Source organism: Oncorhynchus mykiss, chromosome 8 (assembly GCF_013265735.2).
Source record: "Oncorhynchus mykiss isolate Arlee chromosome 8, USDA_OmykA_1.1, whole genome shotgun sequence".
Lineage (NCBI taxonomy): Eukaryota > Metazoa > Chordata > Actinopteri > Salmoniformes > Salmonidae > Oncorhynchus > Oncorhynchus mykiss.
Genome location: NC_048572.1, coordinates 67693729 through 67708389, shown reverse-complemented (window position 1 = coordinate 67708389; position 14661 = coordinate 67693729). Strand labels below are relative to the sequence as shown.

General features: G+C 45.7%; 1 protein-coding gene across 1 annotated transcript in view; it reads right to left on the bottom strand.

Moving 5' to 3' along the window:
* Positions 1 to 14573, bottom strand: part of LOC110530410 (tetratricopeptide repeat protein 39C) — a 33126-nt gene extending 18553 nt beyond the window's left edge. Inside the window, exon 1 of the mRNA XM_021613433.2 lies at positions 14064 to 14573. Within this exon, the coding sequence (XP_021469108.2) occupies positions 14064 to 14203 (140 nt within the window). The 5' untranslated portion in view covers positions 14204 to 14573. The remainder of the gene's footprint in view (positions 1 to 14063) is intronic.
* Between the last annotated feature and the right edge of the window lie 88 nt (positions 14574 to 14661).

Here is a 14661-nt window from a genome sequence, read left to right as displayed (position 1 = left end):
CAACAATACTGAATGAACACTTATTTTAACTTAATATAATACATCAATAAAATCAATTTAGCCTCAAATAATGAAATATGTTCAATTTGGTTTAAATAATGCAAAAACAAAAGTGTTGGAGAAGAAAGTAAAAGTGCAATATGTGCCATGTAAAAAAGCTAACTCAGAACATATGAAAGCTGGTTGTTCCTTTTAACATGACTCGTCAATATTTCCAGGTAAGACGTTTTAGGTTGTAGTTATTATAGAACTATTTCTCTCTATACCATTTGTATTTCATATACCTTTGACTATTGGATGTTCTTATAGGCACTATAGTATTGCCAGTATAACAGTATAGCTTCCGTCCCTCTCCTCGCCCCTACCTGGGCACGACCTAGGGACACATCGACAACAGCCACCCTCGAAGGATAGTTACCCATCGCTCCACAAAAGCCGCAGCCCTTGCAGAGCAAGGGGAACAACTACTTCAAGGTCTCAGAGCGAGTGACATCACAGATTGAAACGCTATTAGCGCGCACTCCGCTAACTAGCTAGCCATTTCACATCGGTTACACCAGCCTAATCTTGGAAGTTGTTAGGCTTGAAGTCATAAACAACTCAATGCTTGAAGCACAGCGAAGAGCTGCTAGCAAATGCAGAAAAGTGCTGTTTGAATGAATGCTTACGAGCCTGCTGCTGCCTACCACCGCTCAGTGAGACTGCTCTATAAAATATCAAATCAGACTTAATTATAACACAATAACACAGAAATACGAGCTTTAGGTCATTAATATGGTCAAATCCGGAAACTATCATTTCGAAAACAAAACTTTTATTCTTTCAGTGAAATACGGAACCGTTCCGTATTTTATCTAACGGGTGGCATCCCTAAGTTTAAATATTGCTGTTACATGGCACAACCTTCAATGTTATGTCATAATTATGTACAATTTTGGCAAATTAATTACGATCTTTGTTAGAAAGAAATGGTCTTCACACAGTTCGCAACGAGCCAGGTGGCCCAAACTGCTGCATATACCCTGACTCTGCTTGCACGGAACGCAAGAGAAGAGACACAATTCTCCTAGTTAAAAGAAATTCATGTTAGCAGGCAATATTAAACTAAATATATTTTTAAATCTGCATACTTTTGTATTGATTTTAAAGAAAGGCATTGATATTTATGGTTAGGTACACATTGGTGCAACGACAATGATTTTTTTCACGAATGCGCTTCTTAAATCACCACCTGTTTGGCGAAGTAGGCTGTGATTCGATGAGAAATTAACAGGCATCACATCAATTATATGCAACGCAGGACAAGCTAGATAAAAATAGTAATATCATCAACCATGTGTAGTTAACTAGTGATTATGTCTAACTTATTCCTCAAGCAGTGGGATTTTCTCCAGTGGGATACAACTATTAACTTCCCATCGCCACATTGCAACTGGCAGGGAGGAATCCAATTTCAAGGCAATACATTTCTTGGCAATCGTTAGCAATATTTCTGTTAGCTTTATAGTATGGCTTTGCCTAAGATTGGTGTTAGTAAAGTTGCCCAGTAGACAGACCTCCGGGTCTAAAGGGAATTGCAACCCCGTGAATTGAGGATATGGTATCGCATACCCCCTGCCAGAAACCGTGTAGTTTTGAACACTGCCAAGTGGAATGGAGGAATGTTCCTTCATCTGAGCCACATCTAAAACATAGGGAGGAGATATCTGGGTTGAACTTGTGCAGTCTAGATGGGGTGATATAGAGCTGATGGAGGAAATTAAACTGGATCAGTCTGTATCTGGAGTTCAATGTGGATGTAACACCATCCCTGCATAGGTCACTCCATAGACCCTCATCAAGATTAATACCCAGATCTTTTTCCCATCTAAGTCGGGGTTTATCTAGCTCAGGCAGTGTTAGTCCTGACATAAGAGCATCGTAAACACGGGAAATGGTCTTGAACAGTGGTTGTGTTACGGTGCGTGAATGAGGACCCAAAAGCGAATTAACTTAAACAGAGCTTCTTTAATTACCAAACATAGGTAGGCTCAGACGGACTGGCAGATTCCGACAGGACAAGACAAGGTTACAGCAAACATGACGACAGTCTGGTTCAGGCATGAAACACAACAAACAAGAATCCGACAAGGACAGGAGCAGAAACAGAGAGAGATATAGGGACCTAATCAGAGGGAAAAAGGGAACAGGTGGGAAAAGGGGTGACGAGGTGGTTAGGAGGAGACAAGGCACAGCTGGGGGAAAGAGGGGGAGAAAAGGTAACCTACCAACGACCAGCAGAGGGAGACAGGGTGAAGGGAAAGGACAGAGACAAGACACAACATGACAGTACATGACAGTACCCCCCCACTCACCGAGCGCCTCCTGGCGCACTCGAGGAGGAAACCTGGCGGCAACGGAGGAAATCCTCGATCAGCGCACGGTCCAGCACGTCCCGAGAGGGAACCCAACTCCTCTCCTCAGGACCGTACCCCTCCCAATCTACGAGGTACTGGTGACCACGGCCCCGAGGACGCATGTCCAAAATTCTACGGACCCTGTAGATGGGTGCGCCCTCGACAAGGATGGGGGGGGGGGGGGGGGAAGACGAGCGGGGGCGCGAAGGACGGGCTTGATGCAGGAGACATGGAAGACCGGGTGGACGCGACGAAGGTATCGCGGAAGAAGAAGTCGAACTGCGACAGGATTAATGACCCGAGAAATACGGAACGGACCAATGAACCGCGGGGTCAACTTGCGAGAAGCCGTCTTAAGGGGAAGGTTCTGAGTGGAGAGCCAAACTCTCTGACTGCGACAATATCTAGGACTCTTAGTTCTACGCTTATTAGCAGCCCTCACAGTCTGCGTCCTATAACGGCAAAGTGCAGACCTGACCCTCTTCCAGGTGCGCTCGCAACGTTGGACAAAAGCCTGAGCGGAGGGGACGCTGGACTCGGCGAACTGAGATGAGAACAGCGGAGGCTGGTACCCAAGGCTACTCTGAAAAGGAGATAGCCCGGTCGCAGACGAAGGAAGCGAGTTGTGGGCGTATTCTGCCCAGGGGAGCTGTTCTGACCAAGACGCAGGGTTGCGAAAAGAAAGACTGCGTAAGATGCGACCAATAGTCTGATTGGCCCGTTCTGCTTGACCGTTAGACTGGGGGTGAAAGCCGGAAGAGAGACTGACGGAAGCCCCAATCAAACGGCAAAACTCCCTCCAAAATTGAGACGTGAATTGCGGACCTCTGTCCGAAACGACGTCTGACGGAAGGCCATGAATTCTGAAAACATTCTCGATGATGATTTGTGCCGTCTCTTTAGCAGAAGGAAGCTTAGCAAGGGGAATGAAATGAGCCGCCTTAGAGAACCTATCGACAACCGTAAGAATAACAGTCTTCCCCGCTGACGAAGGCAGTCCGGTGACAAAATCTAAGGCGATGTGAGACCACGGTCGAGAGGGAATAGGAAGCGGCCTGAGACGGCCGGCAGGAGGAGAGTTACCGGACTTAGTCTGCGCGCAGACCGAACAAGCAGCCACGAAACGACGCGTGTCATGCTCCCGGGTGGGCCACCAAAAACGCTGGCGAATGGAAGCAAGCGTACCCCGAACGCCAGGGTGGCCGGCTAACTTGGCAGAGTGAGCCCACTGAAGAACGGCCAGACGAGTAGGAACGGGAACGAAAAGAAGGTTCCTAGGACAAGCGCGCGGCGACGGAGTGTGAGTGAGCGCTTGCTTTACCTGCCTCTCAATTCCCCAGACAGTCAACCCGACAACACGCCCCTCAGGGAGAATCCCCTCGGGGTCAGTGGAGGCTACTGAAGAACTGAAGAGACGAGACAAAGCATCAGGCTTGGTGTTCTTAGAGCCCGGACGATAAGAAATCACGAACTCGAAACGAGCGAAAAACAGCGGCCAACGCGCCTGACGCGCATTAAGTCGTTTGGCAGAACGGATGTACTCAAGGTTCCTATGGTCAGTCCAAACGACAAAAGGAACGGTCGCCCCCTCCAACCACTGTCGCCATTCGCCTAGGGCTAACCGGATGGCGAGCAGTTCGCGGTTACCCACATCATAGTTACGTTCCGACGGCGACAGGCGATGAGAAAAATACGCGCATGGGTGGACCTTGTCGTCAGAGAGGGAGCGCTGAGAAAGAATGGCTCCCACGCCCACCTCTGACGCGTCAACCTCGACAACGAACTGTCTAGAGACGTCAGGTGTAACAAGGATAGGAGCGGATGTAAAACGATTCTTGAGGAGATCAAAAGCTCCCTGGGCGGAAACGGACCACTTAAAGCACGTCTTGACAGAAGTAAGGGCTGTGAGAGGAGCTGCCACCTGACCGAAATTACGGATGAAACGACGATAGAAGTTCGCGAAGCCGAGAAAGCGCTGCAGCTCGACGCGTGACTTAGGGACGGGCCAATCAATGACAGCTTGGACCTTAGCGGGATCCATCTTAATGCCTTCAGCGGAAATAACAGAACCGAGAAATGTGACGGAGGAGGCATGAAAAGTGCACTTCTCAGCCTTCACAAAAAGACAATTCTCTAAAAGGCGCTGGAGGACACGTCGAACGTGCTGAACATGAATCTGGAGTGACGGTGAAAAAAATCAGGATATCGTCAAGGTAAACGAAAACAAAGATGTTCAGCATGTCTCTCAGGACATCATTGACTAATGCCTGAAAGACAGCTGGAGCGTTAGCGAGGCCGAAAGGAAGAACCCGGTATTCAAAGTGCCCTAACGGAGTGTTAAACGCCGTCTTCCACTCGTCCCCCTCCCTGATGCGCACGAGATGGTAAGCGTTACGAAGGTCCAACTTAGTGAAAAACCTGGCTCCCTGCAGGATCTCGAAGGCTGAAGACATAAGAGGAAGCGGATAACGATTCTTCACTGTTATGTCATTCAGCCCTCGATAATCTATGCAGGGGCGCAGAGACCCGTCCTTCTTCTTGACAAAAAAAAACCCCGCTCCGGCGGGAGAGGAGGAGGGGACTATGGTACCGGCGTCAAGAGCTACAGACAAATAATCTTCGAGAGCCTTACGTTCGGGAGCCGACAGAGAGTATAGTCTACCCCGGGGGGGGGTGGTTCCCGGAAGGAGATCAATACTACAATCATACGACCGGTGTGGAGGAAGAGAGGTGGCCCTGGACCGACTGAACACCGTGCGCAGATCGTGATATTCCTCCGGCACCCCTGTCAAATCACCAGGCTCCTCCTGTGAAGAAGAGACAGAGGAAACAGGAGGGATAGCAGACATTAAACATTTCACATGACAAGAGACGTTCCAGGAGAGGATAGAATTACTAGACCAATTAATGGAAGGATTATGACAAACTAGCCAGGGATGGCCCAAAACAACAGGTGTAAAAGGTGAACGAAAAATTAAAAAAGAAATGGTTTCACTATGATTACCAGAAACAGTGAGGGTTAAAGGTAGCGTCTCACGCTGAATCCTGGGGAGAGGACTACCATCCAGGGCGAACAAGGCCGTGGGCTCCTTTAACTGTCTGAGAGGAATGTCATGTTCCCGAGCCCAGGTCTCGTCCATAAAACAGCCCTCCGCCCCAGAGTCTATTAAGGCACTGCAGGAAGCTGACGAACCGGTCCAGCGTAGATGGACCGACAAGGTAGTGCAGGATCTTGAAGGAGAGACAGGAGTAGTAGCGCTCACCAGTAGCCCTCCGCTTACTGATGAGCTCTGGCCTTTTACTGGACATGAAGTGACAAAATGACCAGCGGAACCGCAATAGAGACAGAGGCGGTTGGTGATTCTCCGTTCCCTCTCCTTAGTCGAGATGCGGATACCTCCCAGCTGCATGGGCTCAGCACCCGAGCCGGCAGAGGAAGATGGTAGTGATGCGGAGAGGGGGGCAACGGAGAACGCGAGCTCCTTTCCACGAGCTCGGTGACGAAGATCAACCCGTCGCTCAATGCGAATAGCGAGTTCAATCAAGGAATCCACGCTGGAAGGAACCTCCCGGGAGAGAATCTCATCCTTTACCTCTGCGCGGAGACCCTCCAGAAAACGAGCGAGCAAAGCCGGCTCGTTCCAGCCACTGGAGGCAGCAAGAGTGCGAAACTCAATAGAGTAGTCTGTTATGGATCGATTACCTTGACATAGGGAAGACAGGGCCCTGGAAGCATCCTCCCCAAAAACAGATCGATCAAAAACCCGTATCATCTCCTCCTTAAAGTCCTGATACTGGTTAGTACACTCAGCCCTTGCCTCCCAGATTGCCGTGCCCCACTCACGAGCCTGTCCAATAAGGAGAGATATGACGTAGGCGACACGAGCAGTGCTCCTGGAGAAAGTGTAGGGCTGGAGAGAAAACACAATATCACACTGGGTGAGGAACGAGCGGCATTCAGTGGGCTCCCCAGAGTAACACGGCGGGTTATTGATTCTGGGCTCCGGAGATTCGAAAGCCCTGGAAGTGGCCGGTGGATCGAGGCGGAGATGGTGAACCTGTTCTGTGAGGTTGGAGACTTGGGTGGCCAGGGTCTCAACGGCATGTCGAGCAGCAGACAATTCCTGCTCGTGTCTGCCTAGCATCGCTCCCTGGATCCCGACGGCTGAGTGGAGAGGATCCGAAGTCGCTGGGTCCATTCTTGGTCGGATTCTTCTGTTACGGTGCGTGAATGAGGACCCAAAAGCGAATTAACTTAAACAGAGCTTCTTTAATTACCAAACATAGGTAGGCTCAGACGGACCGGCAGATTCCGACAGGACAAGACAAGGTTACAGCAAACATGACGACAGTCTGGTTCAGGCATGAAACACAACAAACAAGAATCCGACAAGGACAGGAGCAGAAACAGAGAGAGATATAGGGACCTAATCAGAGGGAAAAAGGGAACAGGTGGGAAAAGGGGTGACGAGGTGGTTAGGAGGAGACAAGGCACAGCTGGGGGAAAGAGGGGGAGAAAAGGTAACCTAACAACGACCAGCAGAGGGAGACAGGGTGAAGGGAAAGGACAGAGACAAGACACAACATGACAGTACATGACAGGTTGGTCTGCGTGGCAGAGTTGTTCAATAGGTGACATCTTAGGTAGGTTCCATTGTCCCTTAAGAGTCACCCTAATAAAGTTTCGTAGTTGTAGGTAGCTAAAGAAGTCCCTGTTAGGCAAGTGGTATTTCTGTTTCAGCTGATCAAAAGACATAAGAACTCCCTCGTAACAATGTTCCAGAAAAGTGATCCCCTTATCAGACCATGGTCTAAAGTTACTATTCTGGAAAAACATAGGGATCAATCTATTGTTTCATAAAGGGGTTTTAGGGGAAAGGAATCCCCCTCGTCCGAACAGCTCATGTAGTTTGCACCATGCCAGGACAGAATGTATGATTAAAGGGTTGTCTGTGATGGTTTTTATAGATTTTCTGTCCCATTTGTAAAACAATTCTGCCCCAGTGTCATCATTTACCTCAAGCTTTTCAATGTTCAACCATAAGGGAGAGGGACCATTGTCAAACCTCAGCCAGAAACCTAGACTGTGCCACCCAGTAGTACATTCTAAAATTGGGGAGGTTTAAGCCCCCTTGACTGTAATCAAGGGTCAGTTTATCCAGGCCAACCCTAGGGGTTTTGCCGTGCCAGATAAAGCGTCTGGTCAAGCTTGTCGAGAGAGGAAAAGAATGCTGCGGGAACAGGGATAGGGAGAGATTGAAACAGATATAGAAATATGGACAGGACATTCATTTTAATTACATTGATTCTACCCAGTAGAGTGAGAGGTAAGTCCATCCATTTACAAAGGTCACCCTCCACCTTTTGCAACAAACTGGCCAGATTGGGTTTATAGAGTTTGTTCAGATTACCATCCACCATTATACCCAAATATGTGAAGCCCATAGGCAACCATCTAAAAGGAAACTTGTGCTTGATGGTATGATGGTCAAAGACAGATAACGGTAAGATTTCGCTTTTATCAAAATTGACCTTATATCCAGAGAAAGAACTATAACACTGTAGCAGGGTCTGCAAGTGAGAGAGGGAGTATTCTGGGTTTGTTAGAAATAAGATAAGGTCGTCCGCAAAGAGTGATCATTTATGGGTATGGGGGCCCACCTCAAAGCCATGTATGTCAGGGCACGTTCTAATAGCCTCAGCCAACGGTTCGATGGCGAGGGCAAAGAGGTGGGGGTTAATTGGGCAACCTTGTCTGTTCCCTGTATAAAGAGGGAAAGAGGAGGAAGTAATCCCATTGGTAGCAATCCTAGCTTTAGGAGATTTGTAGAGTGATTTTATAAAATTTACAAACACGGTACCTAAACCGAACTTTTCCAAGACGCGAAAGAGGTATGGCCATTCAACCTTATCAAAGGCCTTTTCAGCGTCGAGGGAGACTGTGACACTAGCTTTTTTGTTTTTGTTAGCAAGGTGAATTATATCAAAGAACCTTCTGAGATTATTGGAGGACAATCTATTAATTATGAAGCCAGTCTGATCTGGGTTGACCAACAGGGGAAGGCATGACTCCAGTCTCTTAGATAGCATCTTGGTGACCTGTTTACAATCTGTGTTAAGGAGAGAGATTGGTCTATAGGAGGCGCACTTTAGCGGGTTTTTCCCTTTCTTGTAGATTACAGTAATCACTGCTTGAGAGAAAGACTCTGGAAAGCAATTGTCTTCCCTCGCTTTTTTAAGTACCTCCATAAGGCAGGGGACCAACAGCTCCCTAAATACTTTATAGAACTCTGGAGGGAAGCCATCCTCCCCAGGAGATTTATTAGAAGGTAAGGATTTAATGGCCTCCAACAATTCAGGAACTGAGAAGTGTTCACTCAGGCGTTCGCTGTCTTCCCCTGGGAGGTTGAGAGAGGAGAGAAAAGAGTCGATCTCTGATAGATCATCGCTTGATTGGGAAGTGTAGAAGTCTTCATAGTATTTCTTAAAAGTATTATTAATTTCAGTAGGGTCGAAAGATCTCATTAGTAAGAGTTTCTATATCATTAATTGTCCTTTCCTCTGCTTTCAGTTGCCATGCCAATACTGTGAGCTTTCTCTCCAAGCTCGTAATAACACTGTTTTGATTTAGTGATGGCCCTCTCCGCTTGATGTGTTCAGAATATTATATTTCAGTTTTTTATTTACCAAAAGCCTGTATAGATCTTTAGTTGGGCCTCTTTGGTAGGTTCTCTCTAGCTCTGAGATTTCAGATTCAAGGGCACTCAGTTCCGCACCGTGTTCTCTTCAGCCCTTTAGTATAGGAAATGATCTGTCCCCTCAGATAGTTTAATTCTTTGGGACACATTGAAGGCATTCTGAATAAACATATGGTCATCGAAGTTAGGAGCGTAAATATTGAATAGGATCCAAGACTCTGAAAACATATGCCCCTGCACCAAAACAAACCTGCCAGAGGGATCTGAGATGGTGTTGTTGACACAGAAGGGGATGTGTCTACTTATCAAAATTGCAGTTCCTCTTGCTTTGGAGTTAAAAGAGGATGCAAAAACTTGTCCTACCCATTCCCTCTTCAATTTCTTGTGTTCACTGGCTGTAAGATGTGTTTCTTGTAAAAACACAATGTCAGCCTTTAATTTCTTAATGTATATATAGACTCTTTTCCTTTTAAAATCGGGCTGTTATTAAGATATTTTACGTTGAATGTGACTTTTTTCAGTGGATTAAGCATAGGTTGGGTTTCAAATATGTAACTGAATGGAAATCTATCACATGTAGATAGTTAGGAAATGTTTCAACTTTGGTTTGAACACAGAAGTGACCCATGTGTCTCTTTAGGAAGGAAACAATAAACATAGAAAAAAGGAAGAAAAAAAAATACAAAAAATCCCACCCACCCCGATTGTCAGACTAAAACAACAATCCCAACAATCAAACATGAATACACTTGTAGAGATACGTCGCTGCTCACTTTCCATCTTGCTCTTACTAGCTAAACCTTGGCATAAACTAAAACCTGCGAGCTCTCTAAGTTGAAAACAAACATTGTGAATAGATATTTATGGCCCACGGTAAAGGGCTGCTTGAGTCTCTTTTCAAAAGATTAACATAAATGAGGGGGACAGCAGTGGGCATAAACCCACTTATTTGCTTCGCCCAGTGGATATGGACTAAACCAAAATATACTCTCCTGTAAATGTAATAGAACTCACCCCGGAAAGATACAGTTAGTTGAAAATGTACAAATTAATTATAGCGACCGGAAGATATCAGAAGTTCAGATAAGAGAAAACAAACAAACTGCATCTTATCCCCCAGAGAGACTGTCCTGGCTCAGATGTTGCGCAGTTCTTTGAGAAAAGTGTGCACTTCTCCCAATGGCTTTGGCCTTTGTACTGAACTTTCATCCGCGCAGGGTAGATGAGGTAGCCGGTGATGTTATTCTCCTTCAGTGCTTTGGCGGCATGTCTGAACTGCTTGCGACGTCTGGCGAGATCCGCGCTCATATCCGAGAAAAGGCCTCTTGCCATCGATGGTGATGTCCCCTTTGGCTCTTGCGAGTTGCAGTATCTTCTCTCTGTCTTGGAAACGGAGGAACCTGATCAGGACGGCCCGTGGGGGCTCATCTGGCCGGGGTTTTGCCGCTGATGTTCTGTGGGCGCGTTCGATTTCCAGCGGCTTGGGGAAGTTGATTATACCTAGGACATCCAGGATCCATTGAGTGAAGAAACGGACCGGGTCACGACCCTCGCTGTCCTCTTTCCATCCCCCCACATGGATATTACTACGTCTGTTCTGGTTCTCCATCTGGTCTACCTTGTTTTTGAGGTTAGCATTGTCCTTCTACAGTTGTATCCGGACCTGGTCATGTTGAGTGATGGTATCTTCAACTGTGCTAATGCGCAACTCTTCCTCAGTCGTTCTCAAGAGAAGATCATTCATGGAGGATTTCAGGTCGTCAATGGAAGAATGGAGTTCAGCCGATTTCTTATCAATTTTCATAGAAAGACCTTTGTTACCATCCTGAATTTCCCGGAGGATAGTAGCCAGCATGTCGTCAGGCTCGCAAGAGGCTGCCGAGAGCAACAGTCTGGAACTGTCGTCTGAGTTATGAGGGCTAATGCTAATCTTGCTAGCTGTAGCGTTATCGTTATCTTGGGAATCAACAACGTTTTGGTCGTCCTTCTTGTCTCTCGGTCGGAGGTCCATGGCTCTTTGGGAAGGTAAGTACTTGACAATTTATCAGCCGATGTTAGAATATTGTTTCAATGTTGTTATTTAGGTAATAATACAATAACTTTGAAGAGGTCGGTTTGTCAACGTCTGCTCAGCTCTGCGGCATCACGTGCTCCCCGCGCGAGACAACTTTACCAGCATCATAGCATACGTATCGATGAATCGTTGTGACATATGAAATACGAGTAATAGTGTAATCACTGTGTAACAAATTGTTATTTAGCGTGCACCTTTTGACACGCAAAGACCAAAAAGGTGTCCCATAGAAATCCTGGTTGAGAATGAAACGACTGAACAACAAAACAGCACAGCAAGTAAGTGAAAGAAATTGGTTTTGATTATGGTTTTACTGGTAATGGGGACATACTTAAATGCCAACAAAAAAATAACTTTTTGGTCAGTGTGTGTGTGTGTAACCTTTATTTAACTAGGCAAGTCAGTTAATCAGTTAATAACAAATTCTTATTTACAATGACGGCCTACCCCGGACGACGCTGGGCCAATTGTGTGCAGCCCTACTGGACTCCCAATCACGGCCGGATGTGATACAGCATGGATTCGAACCAGGGACTGTCGTGACGCCTCTTGCACTGAGATGCAGTGCCTTAGACCACTGTGTCCATGTGTGTGTGTGTTAACTATTTAACTGTACTAGAATGCTTAAAAGGCCGGTAAAATTTTAAATATCGGTTATAGGTGTCAAGCAAGGAAAATATTGGATATCGTCGACAAAAATGTCATATCGGTGCATCACTAATTTAAACACTTTGCTGTAGGCTACTATTTACTCGTTAACAAAAAATAATGTTTGTCATGTAAAATATATTCACCCCACCCAGTATTGTATTCAAAACTTACCGGAGAGCATGTCATCCTTGGCTCAGACAGTTTAGTCGTGTGGGCTCAATAGCATCTCATTAGTGTGCAATATCTTGAGAATAAGCTGTACAGGTGATGGAAGAGTGCACTGCACATGTGATGGAAGAATGCACTGTACATGCAGAGGGTTGCAATTCCATTTAATTGGGGATAGTATAACCACAATATGCCACAAGGTCTAAAATGTCCTTGTGTATCCCACAAAAAAAGGTCCACTGTTGTAAGCTAACCTTTTTAATGAATTTAAGCAAAATTCCCCAAATTCCAGGGCGTAACTTCCCATGAAAAATGTCCAGATATTTACCACTAAGTTTCTGATCCTTTGCAACCATACTCATGATTCACGATTCATTCAGGACTATCTGTAATCATGGTAGCATCCACATTCATGTAGAAGTATATAGAAACATATGATTTTATTTACAATAAGTTACTCCAAAACAATCTGAAACACAACCAAAACAAACAGCAAACACATCCAGCGTCACAAGATTGATGTAATCATTGCATGCTAGGAATTTGGGAGCAAATACTAAAAACTTTTGACTACTTTAATACACAAGTGTATTTGTCCCAATACTTTTGGTCACCTAAAATGGGTGCTCTACATACAAAAAGTGCTGTAATTTCCAAAACGGTTTACCGATCTGGATGAAAATACCCCAAAAATTAAAGCTTACAGTCTGCACTTGTGTATCAATGTATAATTTCAAATCCAAAATGCTGGAGTACAGAGCCAAAACAGCAAAAGTGTGTAACTGTCCCAATACTTTTGTAGCTCACTGTATATGTCTAGTCCAGTTTGGCTTGCTCATCACAACAAGCCTCTCAAAATAGCAGAATAGTGAAGTGATACTGATATAAACTATTGCAAATGTGCTTGGAGTCAAGAGTTTTACATTGAGGGGAAAAGGGAAACATTTCATAATACAGAACTACAAACAAACACTGAATTAAATGATCTAGCATGACAAGAGTGAGGTGTATAAGAAGCTAGCTGTGGGGAGAAACAACATAAGGTATTTAACAACAGATTGACAGAGCAAGTGAGCAGAGAGAAAAAGGTGTCTACAAACAGACAGAGCTCTGTGGGAGAGAGAGAGGTGTCTACAAACAGACAGAGCTCTGTGGGAGAGAGAGAGGTGTCTACAAACAGACAGAGCTCTGTGGGAGAGAGAGGTGTCTACAAACAGACAGAGCTCTGTGGGAGAGAGAGAGGTGTCTACAAACAGACAGAGCTCTGTGGGAGAGAGAGAGGTGTCTACAAACAGACAGAGCTCTGTGGGAGAGAGAGGTGTCTACAAACAGACAGAGCTCTGTGGGAGAGAGAGAGGTGTCTACAAACGGACAGAGCTCTGTGGGAGAGAGAGAGGTGTCTACAAACGGACAGAGCTCTGTGGGAGAGAGAGAGCTTGCAGGGGTGACAGAGACTGACACTAGAGGAAGAAGGTGCTTTGCTTCTATCTGCTGTGTAATGGACGACTTTCACACTTCACTGAGTAATGGCTACAGTATGTCATGAGATGTGTAGGTTCCCTCAGTTGCACCCTCCTTATTTGGTCCACTTGAGGATACACCAATAAAAGTGTGTGTGTGTGTGTGTGTGTGTGTACTTGGACTCGTGTGCAGGCACACAGACAGAATACCACGTGTGTAGGCACAAATACTAGCCAAAAGGTACACATTTGGCCCAAATGACTAAAATGTGATTTATTTTTGTCTCATGTTTAAGCATCAATGCACACTGACAACTGATGAGGGACAGTATGAGTCCCCATTGTGATCTTGCACACTTGGATGGGCCACTTGGAACCCAATGTCAAGATGTAATTTGTTAGAGCTGTTGCTGTAGTAGGTGATTGAAACGTGAAACTCATGAGTTAACTTACATTGCAACACATTAGCCTATAATAATCCGTTTCACGTGGGCTTGCACAATCGAAAAAAATAAACAGAATATGATAGCTCCTCAATTTCAATATTTCCTAAATTAATTAACCAATTACAGTGATAGTCTATCATCTCATTATTTACGGGACGGGACCGTCTGACCTGTATTTTCTGAACAGATCGTCGCTCTCCTTGAATCCGTTGTTGAGCAGCATGTTTATTCCTTTAAATGCCAACTCTGCGTCGTCAATCTCCTCCGCTTTCTCCTCCACATGTTGCTGGGCTGGTTCTGGTTTCGCCATCGATCACAACCAGTCTATTTAGTGTCGACAACTGATTGACAAATTGTCAGCGCGCACCGCCTATCGAACCAAAACACACCGGTGAAATGGAAGTGACAGCGGCTAGACTTGTGGGGGAGGTGTGCACTGCACCTCGTCTCGTTGCAACTGCTGTACAGTAGCCTGCTAGCAGTAGCCTACTTCGAACTAACAACGGCTATTTCATGTTCTTATAAATAATACTTTAATTCTAGCAAAAAGTGTTTGCGGTACAACAATACCGTTGAGTTACATCGTTTTCTTCACCCTTTTGTATGTCCGTCTTTCTCTGGGTCGGGGTACGTGCCGAAATAGAAACGCTGCGCGATCATATTTTTCTTGTCGACAGGGACTAGCCAATGAGCGTTAAGTGTGCACATGGTGAGAAGCACTAATTATCCAACATTTCCAATACTGTCTGGCTCCAGCAGGTATATGTA